This window comes from Ovis aries, chromosome Y, assembly GCF_016772045.2.
Source record: "Ovis aries strain OAR_USU_Benz2616 breed Rambouillet chromosome Y, ARS-UI_Ramb_v3.0, whole genome shotgun sequence".
NCBI lineage: Eukaryota > Metazoa > Chordata > Mammalia > Artiodactyla > Bovidae > Ovis > Ovis aries.
In genome coordinates this window covers 21,714,002-21,735,201 of record NC_082741.1, presented here as the reverse complement: position 1 = coordinate 21,735,201, position 21,200 = coordinate 21,714,002, and the positions used below count along the sequence as shown (strand labels likewise).

The window sequence follows — 21,200 nt, the reverse complement described above, 5'->3', positions numbered from 1 at the left end:
TTGTAAAAATACTCTCCTTTACATGTGATTTCACGTAATGATCAGTGTGGCGTTTTGTTTTTTTTCCCCCTCTTTATTTTTTTAAGTAGAAGAGGTTAAAGTGAACATGCGACAAAGCAATGATTCTAGAGCCATGTAGACTTGTAGTCGTAGGTTTTTTAGCTGTCATTGAGTCTGGTTGACACTCAGTGTCTTTGTAAGATAAGGGTGTGTATAAGTACTCTAGAGTTTTGGAGATAATCAAATAGCCCATTTTTCTGTACTTAACTAATCTGTAGTATGTTTACACTTAGGTGGCAGTTTGTATAAAGGAAGCACTGGGACTTGTGACCGCACCCTCTAAGAATAAGAAAGTATTAAAAATATGGAACTCCCACGTATGTAACGTGAAGAAGAACAAGAGCCAGAAGTACAGAAAAGGGAGGGAGAGACGAAACAAGTAGATGCTGATGATGATGATGAAGTGATCTTGGTTGGAGTGGAACATGGAAATGAAGATGCTGACGTCATCTTTGTTGGGATGAGCTCAGCTTCAAAACCAGTCGTTTCAAACATACTGAACAGAGATACCCCAGGTTCTTATTCAAGGAGAAAAAGGTGTGGTCACTTCAGGAGAGGTAACGCTCACAGATTACAGCCTGTTAGTCATGTGACTCCTACATCAGAAGCAAAGACTGTCTTGCCAGTGTCTGACTCTGACTCAAGATCAACAGGCAGTCCTATTATTATTGAACCTCCGTCTCAAGCTGATTATAAAAATCTTTCACCACAAATAGTGCCTGATTGCTTTTCGAAGGAGTTATGTTCTTCTTTGATTACCTTCACAAGGTCATTGCAGCATCGAGTAGAAACAGCAGTTTCTGCAGGTGATATGAATAAAAGTCCTCATGTATCAAATCGAGTTTCCCCTTGTGAAACAAATCGCAGAAATCCCAGAAGGCCTAAACTCAGTGATGGCATTGTAGGGGAACATTCTTTAGGTTTCTCCCCGTCAGGTTTTTTTCATATAGAGACCACTCAGCAAAGCACACCAGACCGTGTCCATACCTCACTAAGCCATGTTCAGAATGGAGAACCTTGTCCAAAACATTTTCCAAAGGACAGTGTTCATTGCAAGCCTGTAAGACCTTTATTTTAGGGGAAAATGGACGGACAAAAACTGATTTTCCAAGTTTGGTAAGTCCAAACAAAATTGGTGATCCCACAGAAGGAAATCTGATTGTGTTACTTCGTGACTTCTACTATGGCGAGCATGGAGGAGTTGGGCAGCCAGAACCGAAGACCCACACGGCATTTAAATGCCTCAGCTGCTTGAAAGTTCTAAAAAATGTCAAGTTTATGAATCACGTGAAGCACCATTTGGAACTTGAGAGGCAGAGAGGTGACAGCTGGAAAACCCACACCACCTGCCAGCACTGCCTCCGCCAGTTTCCTACTCCCTTCCAGCTGCAGTGTCACATTGAAAGTGTCCACACGGCCCAGGAGCCCTCCGCAGTCTGTCACATCTGTGAGTTGTCCTTTGAGACAGATCAGGTTCTCTTAGAGCACATGAAAGACAATCATAAGCCTGGTGAAATGCCCTATGTATGCCAGGTTTGCAGTTACAGATCATCATTTTTTGCAGATGTGGATGCACATTTCAGAGCATACCATGGTAACACCAAGAATTTACTTTGCCCGTTTTGTCTCAAAATTTTTCAAACTGCAACAGCATACAGACGTCATCATCGAGGGCACTGGGAAAAGAGTTTTCACCAGTGTTCCAAATGTCGGCTGCAGTTTTTAACTTCCAAAGAGGAGAGGGAGCACAAGACCCAGTGTCATCAGATGTTTAAGAAGCCTAAGCAGCTAGAAGGATTGTCTCCTGAAACAAAAATTGTTATTCAGGTATCACTGGAACCCCTTCAGCCAGGATTGGTGGAAGTTGCATCCATTACTGTGAACACATCTGATTTTGAATCATCACCCCCCAAATCTAAAAGGAGGAGGTCAAAAAAAGAAAAATAATAGTTAATTCTGCCTTCAGTAAGTCTGAAGCAAGTATTTCAGTCAAAGTTAAAAACCCCATTAAAAACAAAAAGATCAACTTATAGCATTATTCAATAATATCAAATATAGGAAAACCGATGGGTAATTTATGTGATTTTGTTTTAAATAGAGGAAGTACAGTTTTGTGTGATCTTCATATTGAGATGCTATTTAAAAATCTATGATCTGTTTTTCGTGTAATTGTCTTAACATGTAAAAAGGATGTGTGCATGTGTGTGAGAGAGAGAGAGAATGAGAGAAGTGGAGAAAGGAAAAGTAAGAACCTATTTTGGTATTTGATGTTACTTGTAAGTTCGAAAGCTCTCCTATACATATAATCTGTAGAGTGTTTTAGCAACGTAATTTTGAAGTGTTTTCATGCCTTGCAGATCTCAGTATCAGCTATATAGCCAGATTTGAATGTCACTCTCTGAAGTGCCTCTTGGGCTGATCTAAGATAACCTGGCTCTGAAAGCGTGCAGTGGAGGTTGATGGAGAAGCTACGAATTGAGTTTGGACCAGACACGGGATTTAATCAGTGAAGAGATGTGGCTTCGTGTCCCAGCTGAGGAAGAGGCATACATTCACTGCAGGCACAGAGCCAAGGGAGAAGGAACACTGTCTCAGAGTGCTTTCACCTAGCCCAGGGACATCTCAAGGAAGCCAGCCGTTAAAATGCCTGTGTTTGGTGAGAGACCCTGGCAAGCATGAAGCAGGCCCTGTGTAGCACTGACTGCAGTTGGAGAAGCAGAGATAGTTAATGAGACCTGGTGCCTGTGGACCTCCTGTTCAGTGATCAAAAGGGGAATTTGATTCATTCTGTCCCCTTTCCCATTTGGCTGGCCTGTAGTCACAGTGAGGTCGGCATATCTGTGTCAGACACAGTAGCAAAGCAAGTTACAATTCCCAAAGGAAAAAGAGCCTTGACGTCCACTTTGATTGGCGCTGGACCCATAGTTGTAGCTGAAAAGGATCAAACAGAGGAAATCTGTTCAGCTTTTGAATTGGGCTAAATTGAGTTCTCTTACCCTTAAGCTACAGTGGAGTTGTCCAAGAATCGTAAATATAGTGGATAAAAATAGTCCAGGGTGATTAAAGCCTTTTTGGAACTCTTGCTTCCATTTTCCAGTTACATGTGTCTTACCCGAGTTGACCATGTGAAGATTTCGGTTCTGTATCTTATCTTGCCTTGCACACAAATGTAGTACAGTTAACAGCTAATTCTTTGCGTGTGTAATTTCCCATTGTATCAAACTAATTGAGTTTCCGTCTTTCTTGACACAGTCTGATGTGCAAGAATTGTCTCATGTATTTCAGTAATTATCAGGTCATAGAGTTTTCCTTCCTCTAATCTATCCAGCCATCTAATCTGTGATTATACTTGTGGAAACCTTCTTTCTTGCGGTCTCCAAGGGCTCTTTCACAGACCTGTGGTGTACCCTCTAAGTATTGGTTCCTGAACATCAGCACACTTGGCTGCCTCTGTAGGTCCTTGGAGTTGAGTCTCCCCCTGGAGTTGAATGTCACCCCTTCTCCACTTCTGGCACGGATACCTAGCAATCTCTGTGCACCATTCCAGGAGCTGGGATCCTGTCTGTAGACCTATGCCAGGAGCAACTCTCCGTTTCCTCTTCCTTTCTCCTCCTCTTTGTCTCTCGCCACTCTCCCCAGGCCTCAGTTTCTTTAAGTCCTCTAAGCTTTCACAAAATGCTGGAAAGAGATCATCACCAAGCGGGTAGCATCCTTTTCAGAACTGAAGAGGAAGGACTATAGATGATGAAGCTGTAGTGAATCTGTTGTCTCCATTTTAGGTAATTTCGTGAGTGTAAATTAAAATTCAAATAAATTGTGTTTATTTATTCAAAGCTTGATTGATATATTTGCACTTTGAATATTTTACTAGGCCTTTCTGGTTAGTTTATTTGGGCCAAAGCACTTTGCTAAGTGTCAGCTGAAACCACTTTTAGTTGTATAAAGAGTGTGTGTGTTCTGGTCTCACGTGAAAACTCTCTGTATAAATAAATATGCAGACTATTGCATTTGTATCTGCTTTCTTCGATTTCTATAGTAAAAAAATATGAAATGTTTTAGTTACGTGTTTTTACTGTTGCTTAGTATTATCAACACTGTTGCTGTTAGTTGCTGTGAAGTATGCTCCTAAGGACTACAAGTTGTATTTATTGCCAAATTAAAAGGTTCCCACAATATGGTCCCTGACTGCTTCCTCTCTTCCATTCTCTGTCTTCTACTGTACTATTTTCCCCACTAATGTACTCTTTTTGACAACACAGGCCTTGGTTTTCCTCCATCAAATTCCGTTTCTTGCCGATCCAGACTGCAAGTGTTGTTCTTCTGGAAATACTCTTCCCGTAGGCCTGCATGGCTCCCTTGTTTGAGCTTCACCAATGCTGTTCAAATAACACAATCAAATCTCCAACCCCCTCTCTTTCCTCCTCCTCCTTAAAGGCACTTGAAGTCTCTATCCTCTTCTTCCCTCTCCAGCCTAAATTTCCTAAATTTTCACACACACACACAAAAAAAAAGAAACATGAAAAAGAGAAGAGATAATAACATCAGGGCTTTGCTTCTTAGAATTAACTTGAGTCAGTTTCTGTGCCTGCAAATCAAAGATAGTTAATAGTGAGTTGAATTCTTTCAGGAGCTTCCTCTGTTTTTCTTTTGATACCTCTATATTTTGTTCACACAATGACACTTTGTTTTCTTTACAAATTATTGAAGATGTGTCAAGATTATTATTTTGTTACTGCCCTTTGTGAATTTCCTTGTCTGCCTTGCTTGTTCTTTCAGGTAAAATTTATTATTTTATTAATGTTGCCAAAACATTGTAAGTAAAATTAGTATTTGTAGAAATAATGTTTTAAAAATTATTTCTGCTGTCTTTTTTACAAATAACATGGCATATTTTTATTTTTTTTAAATAATCATATTGTGTTGGCCAGTTCTAAACAGTGATGTGTAAGTGGGCTTTCTTGTTCTGAGTACCATCAAAAGCAATGAGTATCTGGCTTAATAAATTTCCGTTTCTGCTTTTAGATCTTGAAGAGAATTGTTTTATTGGATAGTTTACAACATTTGTTGAGACATTTACTGTTCCTTCCTTCTCCTCTCCTTTCTTTTTCTTGCTTTCTTCCCTTGTCTCTCTTCCTCTTTCTTTCCTTCCCTTTCTTTCCCCAGGTTGTTGCTTGACTGGACCTTTCCTGAAACAAAAGGAATCCCACTCAGAGTTGAATGTTATCCTCTCAGAATCCCATTTCATTCCTCATTTCTAGTATTGGAATTAACCTCCCTGTCCCCTTATTAGATTTGCCACAGTTGTATCAATGTTTCTGATTTTCTTTTTCCAAGAAGCAGCTCTTGTCGTCTTATCCCAACAAGCTTTATTTTTGTTTTCTATTTTTGTTTCAATTCATAGATACTTCCTACATTCTTTAGGATTTTTTTTCTTTATACCTTTGCATTTTAGAAGTTTCTTCACAATTTTTTTCCTGTAAATATATTAGATTTACAATGTTGAAATTCAGATGTATATCAGAGTGATTTAGTTATGCAGATACGTATCTATTCTTTTGTAGGTCCTTTTCCATGATAGGTTATTACATGATACTGAGGATTTCTTTTCTTTTTTTTTCCATAGATGATTTAGGGGTTGACCTATCTTTATTTAGCAATTTTGTCTGAATCCCAAATATTTTTATGTATCCATGTTTTTTAATTAAAATTTCGTTGTCTAAGATTTTTGGCAAGTTGATTCCAAAGAGTTCACTATTTTCAGGCTGAACGTTTTCATTTATTGTTTACTGAGAATTAAGTTTTCCTTGGAGCTCTGAGGGCATGTGTGTATATACACTGACATGTCTATATACGCATCCTTTTCAGATTACTACATGTTTTAAGATATGTAAATGTATTTTCAAAGATATTTTCTGTTTGTATGGTAAAAACATGAAATGTTTTAATTCTAGAAATTTGTTCCCCCGAATGAATATAGTATAAAGAGTAAAGATATAAAACTAGATTCCTTTGAGAGTAATCCTTCCTAACAGAACTTGGGAATGTTCAAAGAGTACTCATAACACTTACGAAAGGTGGCAAGAAAAACTTTATTCAAGGTAAGAGTACTACAGTGGCGTATTATAACATGGGAGAGAGATTGAGCTTATGTGTGACTCCAGGAGGGGTGCAGCTGGGATTTATAGCTAAGGAACAGGGTGGGCCCATGGGATTGCAGACAGAGATGGGAGACTGAAAAGCAATGGACAACAATAACAGAATGGGTGTCAGTGGATGGAGACTTATTAAAATGAGGACTATAAGCATGAGGGTGGACTCTGGCTCAACTGAGAGGATCATTGCTGAGGCTAGGCAAGGCTGATAAGATATTCCGGTGAGTGAAATGATATTTGATCGGATACTGAGGGTGGTCAGATCAAGGGTGGGCTATGTTTTCTAAACTGAAGTAGCAGATTCTGGATTAGATTGGACTAGATGGACAGGCAGCCCTGAATAAAGACATTGCCCAAAGTTGGCAGTGCATTAATGAACTAGTGCTGCATAAGCAGTTAGCCAAAACTAGCAGCTTAAAACAATATTATTTCATACTGCTGCTGAAAGTTGGGAATCCAGGAGTAATTCAGCTGAGTGTTGTGGCTCAGTGTCTGATGAGATTGCCATCCTCTGAAGCCTTGACATGCGCTGGTGGATTTCCTTCCAAGATGGCTTACTCACATAGCTGATGAAACCGGTTTGCTTGCTGGCTGTTGGGAGAAAACCTCGGTTCTTTCACATGGGCCTCTCTAAAGGGCTACCTGAGTGCTCTCGAGATATGACTAAGCTGGCTTCTAGAGTGAGTGATCCAAGAGGATGATCAAGGAGGCTGCAGTGCCTTTTATGACCTAGTCTCAGACGCTTCATTGTTCGTTTCTACAGTATTCTAACATGAGAAGTGAGCCACTAAGCCCACCACACATGTGAAGGGGCGGAGGAAGGAACCGTGGACATAATTTAAAACCACGTGGTACACACATGGCCAGAAATTGTTCACATGCGTGTATGTCCAAAATGCCTTTTCCTGCCAATGCTTTTAAACAATTTATCTGTTACAGCATTAACTTGAAGTTCAGGACCTTGTCATCTAAGTCAGGTCCAGCTATGGATCAGGGTCCACGTGTACAGTATCTCAAGTGTTCTGTTGCTCAGTTGTGTCGTATTCTTGGCGACCCCATGGGCTGCAGCGCTGCAGGCTTCCCTGTCCATCAACTCCAGGAGCTTGCTCAAACTCAAGTCCACTGAGTCGATGATGCTATCCAACAATCCCATCCTCTGCTGTCCCCTTCTCCTACCTTCATCTTTTTCCGCATCACGGTCTTTTCCAATGAGACGGTTATTCCCATCACATAGCCCAAGTATTGGAGCTTCAGCTTCAGCATCAGTCCTTCGAATGAATATGCAGGAGAGATTTACTTTAGGATTGACTGGTTTGATCTCCTTGCAGTCCAAGAGCCTCTCAAGTCTGCAACACATCAGTTCAAATTATAGAAGTGTAGTTCCTCTAGACCTGAGGATGTGTGAACAAAAGAGATGAGTTAATCTGCTCCCTTTCACAGCCAACATACAGTGGTGGTTCAGGCATAGATAACCTTCATAGACACTCCTGTTCCAGAAAGGGGAGGGGAGATGGGAGTCAATAGTAGCAGTTCTGAAATCCCATGGGTTCTTGCGGGCAGTCCTTTGATTAGTATTTAAGGCCTGGACACTTCCTAGGCTTCCGTCTCTGATTTTTTCATTCTACCCACTGACATGATGCCATTGCATGAAAGGTGGCTAGTATATGGTTACATGAAACAGTCTCCCTAGCCTGCTTCCTGCTTGTAGAAGGTAGAAGTCCAGAGCTCCTATTTTGTACTATTGCTGGTCCTTTCAGTCCGAGCTGAACTTAAATATGTTATCTTAAAACCTTGGTGTGTCTCCTGATACTCTTACTGGTGTTCAAGGCAAAGCACCCCACTCCAAAGCGACAGTCACACATGTCTTCATAATAAGGCTTACTCTGTCTTGGTTTTCTGCTGAGATAGCTGAGGGATAACACCTTGAACCTTGGTAGAAGTCTTATTGTGTGACTGAAAGGATCTCTGAGTGACACCCCTAAACTCTTTGGAGGGTATTGGCCTGACTAAATAATGCCATGAGGCATCCCCTTCCAGCTTTCTGAGGCTTAACAAAGAATTTTACAGTCACACTCGTCTTTAGAACACCTTTGTTTATAAAAAATAATATGAAGAAGAACTGGCCTATCGGTGGTGTAAAATGTTGTATTTAGACCACCTAATCTCAATGCCCTGGATATGATCTTGCTTGAGAGTCATTAATTTTAACAACTTCTGTCATCTTAAAAGACTGGAAAATTCCCAAATCAGCAAGTTTTGTCCCCTGTTTTAATAATCTTTATATTAAACATTAAAGAAAAAAAAAATCCCTTCATGTTTTACTACAGGCAGCAAGAAAAAACCAGGAAGCACTTTTGGCTGTTTGGATGGAAATCCTCTTAGATAACTCAATTAATTAAGTACAGTTTGTCCTCCCTGCTCATTAGGTACATTTTCTACTTTTCATAAAACTGCAGATGTAGTGGACTTTCGTCTTCACACTCCCCAGGCTCTCTCCTCCTGCCTCTCCTTTCTGCCAAGCATCCTAGGTGCACCACTGTGATTCCGCCTAGAACGTGTTTGCTCAGTGAGCAAACGGGGAGCGATTCCCTGGCTTCAGTGCTTCTGCTGGCCAGAGACTCTGTACCGTTCCCTAAGAACTTCATGGTTTCGCTGTCCAACTTCTATCACCTGGCTAGGTAGGTTGCAGTAGCTCATACTCACAAGCGAACTGGCAGGGATTTCTACACGCACATGTGCAGAAACATACATGTGTACACGGTAACATCGCTGAGGGGAAACCTGTCCATATGCAGAAGTACAGCTTTCTTTTCCAGGAACGTGAATTTTGGTAAGCGCTCAAATTTCTACACACACATGTGCGCAAATATATTGGTGAATACAGTTACATCGCTGAGAGGAAACCTGTCCATATGCAGAAGTACAAGCTTGCTTTTCCAGGAACATAAATTTTGGTAAGCACTCAAATTTCTGCACGCACATGTGCACAAACATGCACGTGTACTCAGTAACATCCCTGAGAGGAAACTTGTCCATATGCAGAAGTACAAGCTTTCTTTTCAGGAACATTAATTTTGGTAAGCACTCAAATTTCTATGTGCACATGTGCACAAATATATGAGTGTACACAGTAAGATCGCTGAGGGGTAACCTGTCCATATGCAGAAGTACAAGCTTTCTTTTCCAGAAACTTGAATTTTAATAAGCACTCAAATTTCTGCACGCACATGTGCACAAACATGCACGTGTACTCAGTAACATCCCTGAGAGGAAACTGGCCATATGCAGAAGTACAAGCTTTCTTTTCCAGGAACATTAATTTTGGTAAGCACTCAAATTTCTACACACACATGTGCACAAATAGATGGGTGAATACAGTTACATCGCTGAGACAAAACCTGTCCATATGCAGAAGTACAAGCTTTCCTTCCCAGGACATTGAATTTTGGTAAGCACTCAAATTTCTACGTGCACATGTGCACAAATATATGCGTGGACACAGTAACATCGCTGAGAGGAAACCTGTCCATATGCAGAAGTACAAGCTTTCTTTCCCAGGACCTTGAATTTTGGTAAGCACTAAAATTTCTACGTGCACATGTGCACAAAAATATGCGTGTACACAGTAACATCGCTGAGAGGAAACTTGTCTATATGCTGAAGTACAAGCTTTCTTTTTGAGGAACATGAATGAGACCTGGTGACTAGGACCTCCTGTTGAGTGATCAAAAGGGGAATTTGATTCATTCCGTCCCCTTTCCCATTTGGTGTCCGTGAACAATGGAGATCAACGTGGCAAACGGTGGGGTTTTTCCCTACTTCCCTAGCATCTGGCCAGCAACAGCCTGTCCTGGTGATGCTGTGCATGGCTGGGACGTTGGAGCCACCAGTGGCCACACCAGGCGAAGATGCCACCCTCTTCAGAGTGGAGGCAGGAGAGGACAGCGAGGCCCAGGTGGACGGAGTCGTGGCAGGGATCAGACGGGGTTTCCAGCTGCTTGCAGAGGACATCACTGAGGATGTGGAGGTTGTGCCAGATGAATGACAGAAACAGGGGTCCTCCCTGGAGCTGGAGGAGAAGACATTGGAGGAGCAGTGCCAGGAAAGGCCTGGAGGCCCGAGTGAGCTCCCGGCACTAGATGTGATGCAGGCACTGGCGACCTTGTAAGTGGAACTTAGCTCTAAGCCTGAGAAAACCTGCAGGGCCTACGTTTGGTTCATGTGCAAGAGTCATGAGAGGAGGAAGCGTGACTTGGCTCAGAAGAGTGCCAACATCCAGGGCATCCCTGGCTTCTGGGCCAACGTGGTATCCTTTCTGCTACTCGTTGTGGTCCAGTGCTCAGGAGGAGGGGGAGATGCAGAGGCAGGAGCAGGAGGAGGGGTGGAGGCGAGGGGGCAGAATGGTGGACCCTGAAGGAAGTGTGGTACTGGGCAATTGGCAGGCTCCAAAGGCACAGCTGAGTAGAGTCCGGGCAGGGCCACACCTGTAAGTGTCGCAGCCATGACTCTGTGTGTCTCCTTCAGGCCTGCATCTGAGGAGGATTGGCCTCTGAGTCAGAAATGACCAGAGACAGTACATGAGAGCCACCTTAGCTGACAGTTATTGTTGTAAAGGTGAATGATTCCGAAAATAACTGAGATATGGGAGTCACACACACAAGCGCGCGCGCAGACACACACACATACACAAACCCACAGAACATATGTAGACATACTTTCTGATCCCCGTTATCTCACTGAGTGAGCAAGTTCTGAGTGGAATCACAGTGGTACAGCAAGGATGCCTGGCAGAAAGGAGAGGCAGGAATAAAGTGTCTGGGGGTGACCAGTGAGAGTGCAGAAGATCTGAGACACAGAACAGGTTGCAATCCCAGACACAGAAGACACAGTGGGTGACCCCACAGCCCTTTGAACACCCTGATACAAGGGCCTTTCCATCCTTCTCAAGTGCCAGGCATACTTTCTCTGACCTTACCATGAGCATGAGCACTACTGAGCTTCCAGGGCAAGATGCGCTGCAGGCACTGGCTGCCCTGCTGGTGGAACTGAGCTCTGAGCATAAGAAGACCTGCAGGGCCTACTTCCAGTTCATGTGCAAGAATCATCAGAGGAGGAAGCCTGACATGGCTTGGAGGATCGCCATCACCTGGGGCATCCCTTGCTTCTGGGCCGTAGCTGTATCCTTTCTGCTGCTCTTTGAAGTCTGCTGCTCAGGAAGAGGAGGCGGCGCAGGAACCTTTTCCCTGCTCCCTATCCTGACAGGTGCTGTTGCGGAGCCATCCATCGTCCCACTGCAAGTTGATATTTTCCTTTCAGGACCCCCCTACTTCTTGGACACAGTGACCACTAAGTAGAATTACCTTGACATCACTTGTGAAACGTGGTTCCTGGGGTGGTGAGTGTGGGTGTGCAAGGTTGTGGAGTGTCCACCTGTGGGATCCACACCCATCTCCCGTCTCTCTGTAGGGCATAGGGCACGTTGTTCCACTCCTGTCCACTGGTTCTGGGACTTTGAACGGGGAGCATCCAGCCGCAGCGTGGACACCAGGAGCCTTAAATTTCTCGGCTGGTTGTCATGTCACAACTGCTTAGAGTCGAACAGGATTGCTGAGGTGTGGTTGCTTTGGGCCTGAACACAGTTAGCAATTCACTTTGGGATTCTTGGCTGCTGGCTCACCTTGCTCGGATTGCCAGCGGATTGTCGGCCAAGATGTGTGGGATGATCGCCTGAAGTAGTACCCTGGTCAGGAAGGTTCTTCCATGAGAGTAACTGACAGAAACGTGTGGAGATGGGGTCTGAAGGTGGGCCCTGAAGGGACACTCATGTGATACTACAGGGACACTGTCCTTTCCCAAATGGGGATGCTCAGACTCATGCAAGCTGGCTGTGGAGCCTGAGTTTGGGTCGTGCTTGTAGCAGGTGACCTCCTGAGACTGTTTATTTGGGGACTTGGTGTGTCCGTGAGTGAAGCAAGTCTCCATCAAATCAGCTGAGGTGGCAGCACCAGAGTCCAGGTGATACTTCTAGAGGCAGTGTGTATTAAGTATCTTTGTCAGAATCATCCTTTGTGGGTCCTTTCATCCCCTGGCCTCCTGCTGCTCACTGAGTTTGAGATTGCCTGGGCACTTCACTCCCGCCCCTTACCCAGGGAAGGCCTATCATTGAAAAGCTGTCCTCTCCGGGGTCCCAGTGCACCTGTGTGCTGACTTTGGGATCTTCTGTGAATTTCCACATTCACCACTCAGTGTCTCACAACCACCAAACATGCTGCGCTGGAAGCGGCTTCAGGCTGCCTTGGGAACATACGGAAGAGTTCGTGGAGAAGGTGAACAGGGAGCCCCAAGGGCAGGACATGGTGCCTACTGTCGCCATCCCCGACATTGCTGGCCTCGGTCGTCTTCACCTCCTGAAACACCTATGCTCGTTGTTTGCATCTGTGTCCCCGTGCTGAGCATGTGTGTGTATACACACGTGTGCTTATTTATGCTGGCTGTGATTGTGTGTGTGTGTGTGTGTGTGTGTGTGTGTGTGTGTCCGGCCCAGGGCAGAGGCAGAGATGAAGGTGGCGCAGGAGAGGAGGTGCTGAGCAACCAGAAGAGGAGTCATGAGGCGACCAGGCTGAAGGTGGTCTGTCGCCTCATCTCTGCATTGACCCTGCCCAGGATGGGAACAAGGAAAGGATGGCCAGTGATAACTCCAGACTGTGGCTCCAGATATCTGCAATTAGACCAGATACAAAACACGCTCATCAGTTCTACCGTGTTGTTGTGTGTGCTTGGATCAGGAAGAGGGTTTCATGGTCTAAGGATTCACACAGAGCAAATCACGTGGGGTGGGGCTTTGAAACCACTGCCTGTGGAGCCCTCCGTGTGTGGGGCCATGGGCTGGCCTCTGGAAATGAGGGACGTGGCTATGGCAAGATCTGGGATGGTGAGGCTAAGGTCCTGCCGAGATGGGCAGAGAGCTGAAGGAGAAAGAGTCATAGATTGCCTGCTGCACTGGAGATTGTTCCACACACATGTGAAAAGGAGAACTGGGAAGGTCCTGGGACAGTGCTGCCCCGGATCAGCCCAGCAGCCAGCACACGCCCTCCCTGAGGGTGGCACACACTGGCACTATATGACACAAAACATGAGATGCGCTAAAGTATGCTGTATCTGCCAACCACAGGCATCCTAGGAGAGACATGGCCTGTAAGCAAGGCATGCCTCCAGGCACTTCCAGCCTGCCTCCCTGGCAGTGCCCAAAGCCGAGAAATGCGCAAGTGGGTTTCCCTGTGTGACCCTATCCGGGATATGCCTGTGAGGGAGGGAACAGAGAAAAGACAAGGGCGGTGGGTAAACTGCATGTCCTAAGGGACCTCAGGGGAGTGCAGACAGAGAAGCCCCTGGGGCAGTTCAGGGCCTGCTGGTTTTCAGGGTCCAGACTCTAGGCAGTAACGGTCCTGCCAAAGATACCCCATGGTCTGTGCTGAAAGTTCTGATATGAATTCCTCCTTTTCTTTGGGGTCTTGCCCCTGGCTTGGGGGCCTGAGTGTCAAAGGTGCACGTCTGTACCTGAAGGAGGATTCTGGTAGTCTTGCTGGAGCAGAATCTCTGATTGCGTTGTAGGGGATCTGCACCCAGGTGACACAGAGGGATGCTGCCTTCCAGGTGACCGTCTTGGATATCCCTGGGCCCAACCGCGCACTGGCTTCCTTGGCACCGGTGCTGTGTAGGGAAGCAGGGATGCGTGACTGTAGGGAGTCCTACCTGGGCCTAATGAGAGCAACTGAAAGAGAGCCTTGGCATTTAGCAAATCACTGAGGCATGGGTGGTTCAAGCCCTCTTGGTCCATTTGAGATAGTAACGCTGCTTTCTGTCCAACGGAGGCATTAGCTCTGGGCCCAGAACCTACAGGTTCCCCAGGGCATCATCTGTTGGGGGACTCCCATATGCATGGGTAGTGTTAAACAGAAAGGAAGACGTGTAGGGATGCCACCTTACTTTGATGGCCTCCGGTTCCATTCTTGGTATCGGAAGAGACCCTGCATCCATGTGTACCTTCTTCACAACCTTGGATCAGAACCAGGCCTGTCACAGTCTCCGGGGGCTTTTGGAGGCTCAGGCGTTTCTGGCCTTTTCCTGCCACATGGAGAGAGCACATCGGGGCACAGGTAGATGGTGCACACAGAACGCTCCACAGATAGGAAGAACAGGGGGCCTCATTCAGAATGCTGGGGGCTGTAACGGGTGGTAGGCTACCAAGAGGGGCACAACATTGACACGGAATGACCTAGACAGGTGCACACCGAGAAAGCAGTTCTTCAAGTCAGCTGAGCTCAGAGGTCCTTGTTTTCTGGTCCCCTGAAGGAATGCACAGTCAATGGATCAGGCCAACGTGACTGGTACTGTGAAGCTGTCCAAGGTGATGGGAGAATGCAGAAGGCAGGCACATGTTATACAGCTGTTCATGGCAAGAACTTCCAATGCTGCCTGCTGCTCTGCAGGCCAGTCCCTATCAATAGCAAATGCCAAGGTTTTGGAACCTTTGAGGATAAGGCACAGAGTTAGAAGTGTAACATGACATAATCGATGAGCAAGTGAAAAAATAAGGATAGAAATGTGGATGCTTACCAACATTCATGTTCCTGGAAAAGAAAACTTGTACTTCGGAATATGGACAAGTTTCCTCTCAGGGATGTTACTGAGTACACGTGCATGTTTGTGCACATGTGCGTGCAGAAATTTGAGTGCTTACCAAAATTCAAGTTCCTGGAAAGGAAAGCTTTACTTCTGCATATGGACAGGTTTCCCCTCAGCGATGTTACTGTGTACACATGTATGTTTCTGCACATGTGCGTGTAGTAATCCCTGCCAGTTCACTTGTGAGTATGAGCTACTGCAACTGACCTAGCCAGGTGATAGAAGTTGGACAGCAAAACCATGAAGTTCTTAGGGAACGGTACAGAGTCTCTGGCCAGCAGAAGCACTGAAACCAGGGAATCGCTCCCCGTTTGCTCACTGAGCAAACACGTTCTAAGTAGAATCACAGTCGTGCACCTAGGATGCTTGGCAGAAAGGGGAGGCAGGAGGAAAGAGCCTGGGGATTGTGAAGACGAAAGTTGACTACATCTGCAGTTTTATGAAAAGTAGAAAATGCACCTAATGAGCTGGGAGGACAAACTGTACTTAATTGAGTTATCTAAGAGGATTTCCATCCAAACAGCCAAAAGTGCCTCCTGGTTTCTTCTTGCTGCCTGTAGTAAAACATGAAGGGAATTTTTTTTTTAAATGTTTAAGATAAAGATTATTAAAACAGGGGACAAAACTTGCTGATTTGGGAAGTTTCCAGTCTTTTAAGATGACATTAATAAAATAATAAATTTTCCCTGAAAGAACAAGCAAGGCAGACAAGGGAATTCACAAAGGGCAGTAACAAAATAGTAATCTTGACACATCTTCAATATATTTGTAAAGAAAACAAAGTGTCATTGTGTGAACAAAATATAGAGGTATCAAAAGAAAAACAGAGGAAGCTCCTGAAAGAACTCAACTCACTATTAACTATCTTTGATTTGCAGGCACAGAAACTGACTCAAGTTAATTCTAAGAAGCAAAGCCCTGATGTTATTATCTCTTCTTTTTTCCTTTTTTCTTTTTCTTTTTTTGTGAAAAGTTAGGAAATTTAGGCTGGAGAGGGAAGAAGAGGATAGAGACTTCAAGTGCCTTTAAGGAGGAGGAGGAAAGAGAGGGGGTTGGAGATTTGATTGTGTTATTTGAACAGCATTGCTGAAGCTCAAACAAGGGAGGTAGCAAGCCATGCAGGCCTGCGGGAAGAGCATTTCCAGAAGAACAGCACTTGCAGTCTTGGGATCGGGAAGAAATGGAATTTGATGGGGGAAAACCAAGGCCAGTGTTGTCAAAAAGAGTACATTAGTGGGGAAAAAAGTAGAGTAGAAGACAGAGTATGGAAGAGAGGAAGCAGTCAGGAACCATATTGCGGGAACCTTTTAATTTGGCAATAAATACAACTTGTAGTCCTTAGGAGCATACTTCACAGCAACTAACAGCAACAGTGTTGATAATACTAAGCAACAATAAAAGCACGTAACTAAAACATTTCGTATTTTTTACTATAGAAATCGAAGAAAGGAGATACAAATGCAATAGTCTGCATATTTATTTATACAGAGAGTTTTCACCTGAGACCAGAACACACACACACTCTTTACACAACTAAAAGTGGTTTCAGCTGACACTTAGCAAAGTGCTTTGGCCCAAATAAACTAACGAGAAAGGCCTAGTAGAGAATTCAAAGTGCAAATAAATCAATAAGGCTCTGAGTAAATAAACACAATTTATTTGAATTTGAATTTACACTCACGAAATTACCTAAAATGGAGACAATAGATTCACTACAGCTTCATCATCTGTAGTCCTTCCTCTTCAGTTCTGAGAAGGATGCTAACCGCTTGGTGATGATCTCTTTCCAGCATTTTGTGAAAGCTTAGAGGACTTAAAAAAAGTGAGGCCTGGGGAGAGTGGCGAGAGACAAAGAGGAGGAGAAAGGAAGAGGAAACGGAGAGATTGCTCCTGGCATAGGTCTACAGACAGGATCCCAGCTTCCTGGAATGGTGCACAGAGATTGCTAGGTATCCGTGCCAGAAGTGGAGAAGGGGTGACATTCAACTCCAGGAGGAGACTCAACTCCAAGAATCTACAGAGGCAGCCAAGTGTGCTGATGTTCAGGAACCGATACTTAGAGGGTACCCCACAGGTCTGTGAAAGAGCCCTTGGAGACCGCAAGAAAGAAGGTTTCCACAAGTAGAATCACAGATTAGATGGTTGGATAGATTAGAGGAAGGATAACTCTATGACCTGATAATTACTGAAATACATGAGACAATTCTTGCACATCAGACTGTGTCAAGAAAGACGGAAACTCAGTTTGATACAATGGGAAATTACACATGCAAAGAATTAGCTGTTAACTGTACTACATTTGTGTGCAAGGCAAGATAAGATACAGAACCGAAATCTTCACGTGGTCAACTCGGGTAAGACACATGTAACTGGAAAATGGAAGCAAGAGTTCCAAAAAGGCTTTAATCACCCTGGACTATTTTTATCCACTATATTTACGATTCTTGGACAACTCCACTGTAGCTTAAGGGTAAGAGAACTCAATTTAGCCCAATTCAAAAGCTGAACAGTTTTCCTCTGTTTGATCCTTTTCAGCTACAACTATGGGTCCAGCGCAAATCAAAGTGGACGTCAAGGCTCTTTTTCCTTTGGGAATTGTAACTTGCTTTGCTACTGTGTCTGACACAGATATGCCAACCTCACTGTGACTACAGGCCAGCCAAATGGGAAAGGGGACAGAATGAATCAAATTCCCCTTTTGATCACTCAACAGGAGGTCCACAGGCACCAGGTCTCATTAACGATCTCTGCTTCTCCAACTGCAGTCAGTGCTACACAGGGCCTGCTTCATGCTTGCCAGGGTCTCTCACCAAACACAGGCATTTTAACGGCTGGCTTCCTTGAGATGTCCCTGGGCTAGGTGAAAGCACTCTGAGACAGTGTTCCTTCTCCCTTGGCTCTGTGCCTGCAGTGAATGTATGCCTCTTCCTCAGCTGGGACACGAAGCCACAGCTCTTCACTGATTAAATCCCGTGTCTGGTCCAAACTCAATTCGTAGCTTCTCCATCAACCTCCACTGCACGCTTTCAGAGCCAGGTTATCTTAGATCAGCCCAAGAGGCACTTCAGAGAGTGACATTCAAATCTGGCTATATAGCTGATACTGAGATCTGCAAGGCATGAAAACACTTCAAAATTACGTTGCTAAAACACTCTACAGATTATATGTATAGGAGAGCTTTCGAACTTACAAGTAACATCAAATACCAAAATAGGTTCTTACTTTTCCTTTCTCCACTTCTCTCATTTTCTCTCTCTCACACACACATGCACACATCCTTTTTACATGTTAAGACAATTACACGAAAAACAGATCATAGATTTTTAAATAGCAGCTCAATATGAAGATCAAACAAAACTGTACTTCCTCTATTTAAAACAAAATCACATAAATTACCCATCGGTTTCCCTATATTTGATATTATTGAATAATGCTATAAGTTGATCTTTTGGTTTTTAATGGGATTTTTAACTTTGACTGAAATACTTGCTTCAGACTTACTGAAGGCAGAATTAACTATTATTTTTCTTTTTTTGACCTCCTCCTTTTAGATTTGGGGGGTGATGATTCAAAATCAGATGTGTTCACAGTAATGGATGCAACTTCCACCAATCCTGGCTGAAGGGGTTCCAGTGATACCTGAATAACAATTTTTGTTTCAGGAGACAATCCTTCTAGCTGCTTAGGCTTCTTAAACATTTGATGACACTGGGTCTTGTGCTCCCTCTCCTCTTTGGAAGTTAAAAACTGTAGCCGACATTTGGAACACTGGTGAAAACTCTTTTCCCAGTGCCCTCGATGATGACGTCTGTATGCTGTTGCAGTTTGAAAAATTTTGAGACAAAACGGGCAAAGTAAATTCTTGGTCTTACCATGGTATGCTCTGAAATGTGCATCCACATCTGCAAAAAATGATGATCTGTAACTGCAAACCTGGCATACATAGGGCATTTCACCAGGCTTATGATTGTCTTTCATGTGCTCTAAGAGAACCTGATCTGTCTCAAAGGACAACTCACAAATGTGACAGACTGCGGAGGGCTCCTGGGCCGTGTGGACACTTTCAATGTGACACTGCAGCTGGAAGGGAGTAGGAAACTGGCGGAGGCAGTGCTGGCAGGTGGTGTGGGTTTTCCAGCTGTCACCTCTCTGCCTCTCAAGTTCCAAATGGTGCTTCATGTGATTCATAAACTTGACATTTTTTAGAACTTTCAAGCAGCTGAGGCATTTAAACGCCGCGTGGGTCTTTGGTTCTGGCGGACCAACTCCTCCATGCTTGCCATAGTAGAAGTCATGAAGTAACACAATCAGATTTCCTTCTGTGGGATCACCAATTTTGTTTGGACTTGCCAAACTTGGAAAATCAGTTTTTGTCTGTCCACTTTCCCCTAAAGGTCTTACAGGCTTGCAATGAACACTGTCCTTTGGAAAAGGTGTTGGACAAGGTTCTCCATTCTGAACATGGCTTAGTGAGGTATGGACACGGTCTGGTGTGCTTTGCTGAGTGGTCTCTGTATGAAAAAAACGTGACGGGGAGAAACCTAAAGAATGTTCCCCTACAATGCCATCACTGAGTTTAGGCCTTCTGGGATTTCTGCGATTTGTTTCACAAGGGGAAACTCGCTTTGATACATGAGGATTTTATTCATATCTCCTGCAGAAACTGCTGTTTCTACTGGATGCTGCAATGAACTTGTGAAGGTAATCAAAGAAGAACATAACTCCTTCGAAAAGCCATCAGGCACTATTTGTGGTGAAAGATTTTTATAATCAGCTTGAGACGGAGGTTCAATAATAATAGGACTACCTGTTGATCTTGAGTCAGAGTCAGACACTGGCAAGACAGTCTTTGATTCTGATGTAGGAGTCACATGACTAACAGGCTGTAATCTGTGAGTGTTACCTCTCCTGAAGTGACCACACCTTTTTCTCCTTGAATAAGAACCTGGGGTATCTCTGTTCAGTATGTTTGAAACGACTGGTTTTGAAGCTGAGCTCATCCCAACAAAGATGACGTCAGCATCTTCATTTCCATGTTCCACTCCAACCAAGATCACTTCATCATCATCATCATCATCTACTTGTTTCGTTTCTCCCTCCCTTTTCCGTAGTTCTGGCTCTTGTTCTTCTTCACGTAACATACGTGGGAGTTCCATATTTTTAATACTTTTTTATTCTTAGAGGGTGCGGTCACAAGTCCCAGTGCTTCCTTTATACAAACTGCCACCTAAGTATAAACATACTACAGATTAGTTAAGTACAGAAAAATGGGCTATTTGATTATCTCCAAAACTCTAGAGTACTTATACACACCCTTATCTTACAGACAAAGACACTGAGTGTCAACCAGACTCAATGACAGCTGAAAAAACTACGACTACAACTCTACATGGCTCTAGAATCATTGCTTTGTCGCATGTTCACTTTAACCTCTTCTACTTAAAAAAATAAAGAGGGGAAAAAAAAAAAAAAACACCACACTGATCATTACGTGAAATCAAATGTAAAGGAGAGTATTTTTACAAAAGCATTGTTCTACAGCGTTTCGAAGCATGGACTTTGGAGTCATAGGAGATTAAGTTGGAATTCTAACTTAACCACACACCAGTTGCCTCTTCTTGGGCAAACTTGTAACTTTTAAATGTGTTTCTGTATCTTAAAGACAAACATGCTTATTTCTTAGACTTAAGGTTAACAGCTTTTTTAAAAGGCATCAGCTATTCAATGGCATCTTGTTTTGTAGTAAAAATGGAAGAAAATGGATCTTAAATGCACATTACAACTGATCCATAAATTCTAATTTCATAAATGTTAACAAACAAAATAGGTAGCAAATTCAAAGTATAATCTATATATTCCTAGTTAACAAACAGCATAATTCAATGTCAAGCACTTAATTCAGGCCTAGGAAACTGAGAATGAGCTCTCTGATAATCTCACCCCAATTCCACACAGATATATCCTAAATTTCTCCCTCTAATCCTGGCTAAACTTCAATCCAACAATGCTTCATCTTTATGCCACATGTCTCTTCCCCACATAGCAGGCAAAATGACGCCAGTCTTTCTCTCATACCAATATCAGACAGAGATATCACACACAAACACACACACACACACACACACCACACAAACACACACACACCTGATATCCCTTATGGATATAGGTGAAAGAGTCCTCAACAAAATACTGGCAAACAAAATCCAACAGCATATAAAAAAGACTGTACACTATGATCACATGCGATTTAGGGAGGTATGCAAAGTTGGTTCATTATAGGAAAGTCAATCAACATTATGCCAT

At 43.7% G+C, this 21,200-nt stretch overlaps 2 protein-coding genes across 2 annotated transcripts; one reads left to right on the top strand and one right to left on the bottom strand.

Moving 5' to 3' along the window:
* Window positions 1–394: 394 nt before the first annotated feature.
* Window positions 395–1,992, top strand: LOC132659035 (zinc finger protein 280B-like; the record flags this gene model as incomplete). Its single annotated transcript, XM_060408536.1, is given in 2 exon segments — window positions 395–1,121; window positions 1,124–1,992. Coding segments are annotated over 2 exon segments (1,596 nt in total), but the record flags the coding sequence as incomplete, so codon positions are not given.
* A 16,439-nt stretch (window positions 1,993–18,431) lies between these two features.
* On the bottom strand, window positions 18,432–20,053 carry LOC132659034 (zinc finger protein 280B-like; the record flags this gene model as incomplete). The annotated part of the gene is given in 2 exon segments (XM_060408535.1): window positions 18,432–19,537; window positions 19,540–20,053. Coding segments are annotated over 2 exon segments (1,620 nt in total), but the record flags the coding sequence as incomplete, so codon positions are not given.
* Window positions 20,054–21,200: the final 1,147 nt, after the last annotated feature.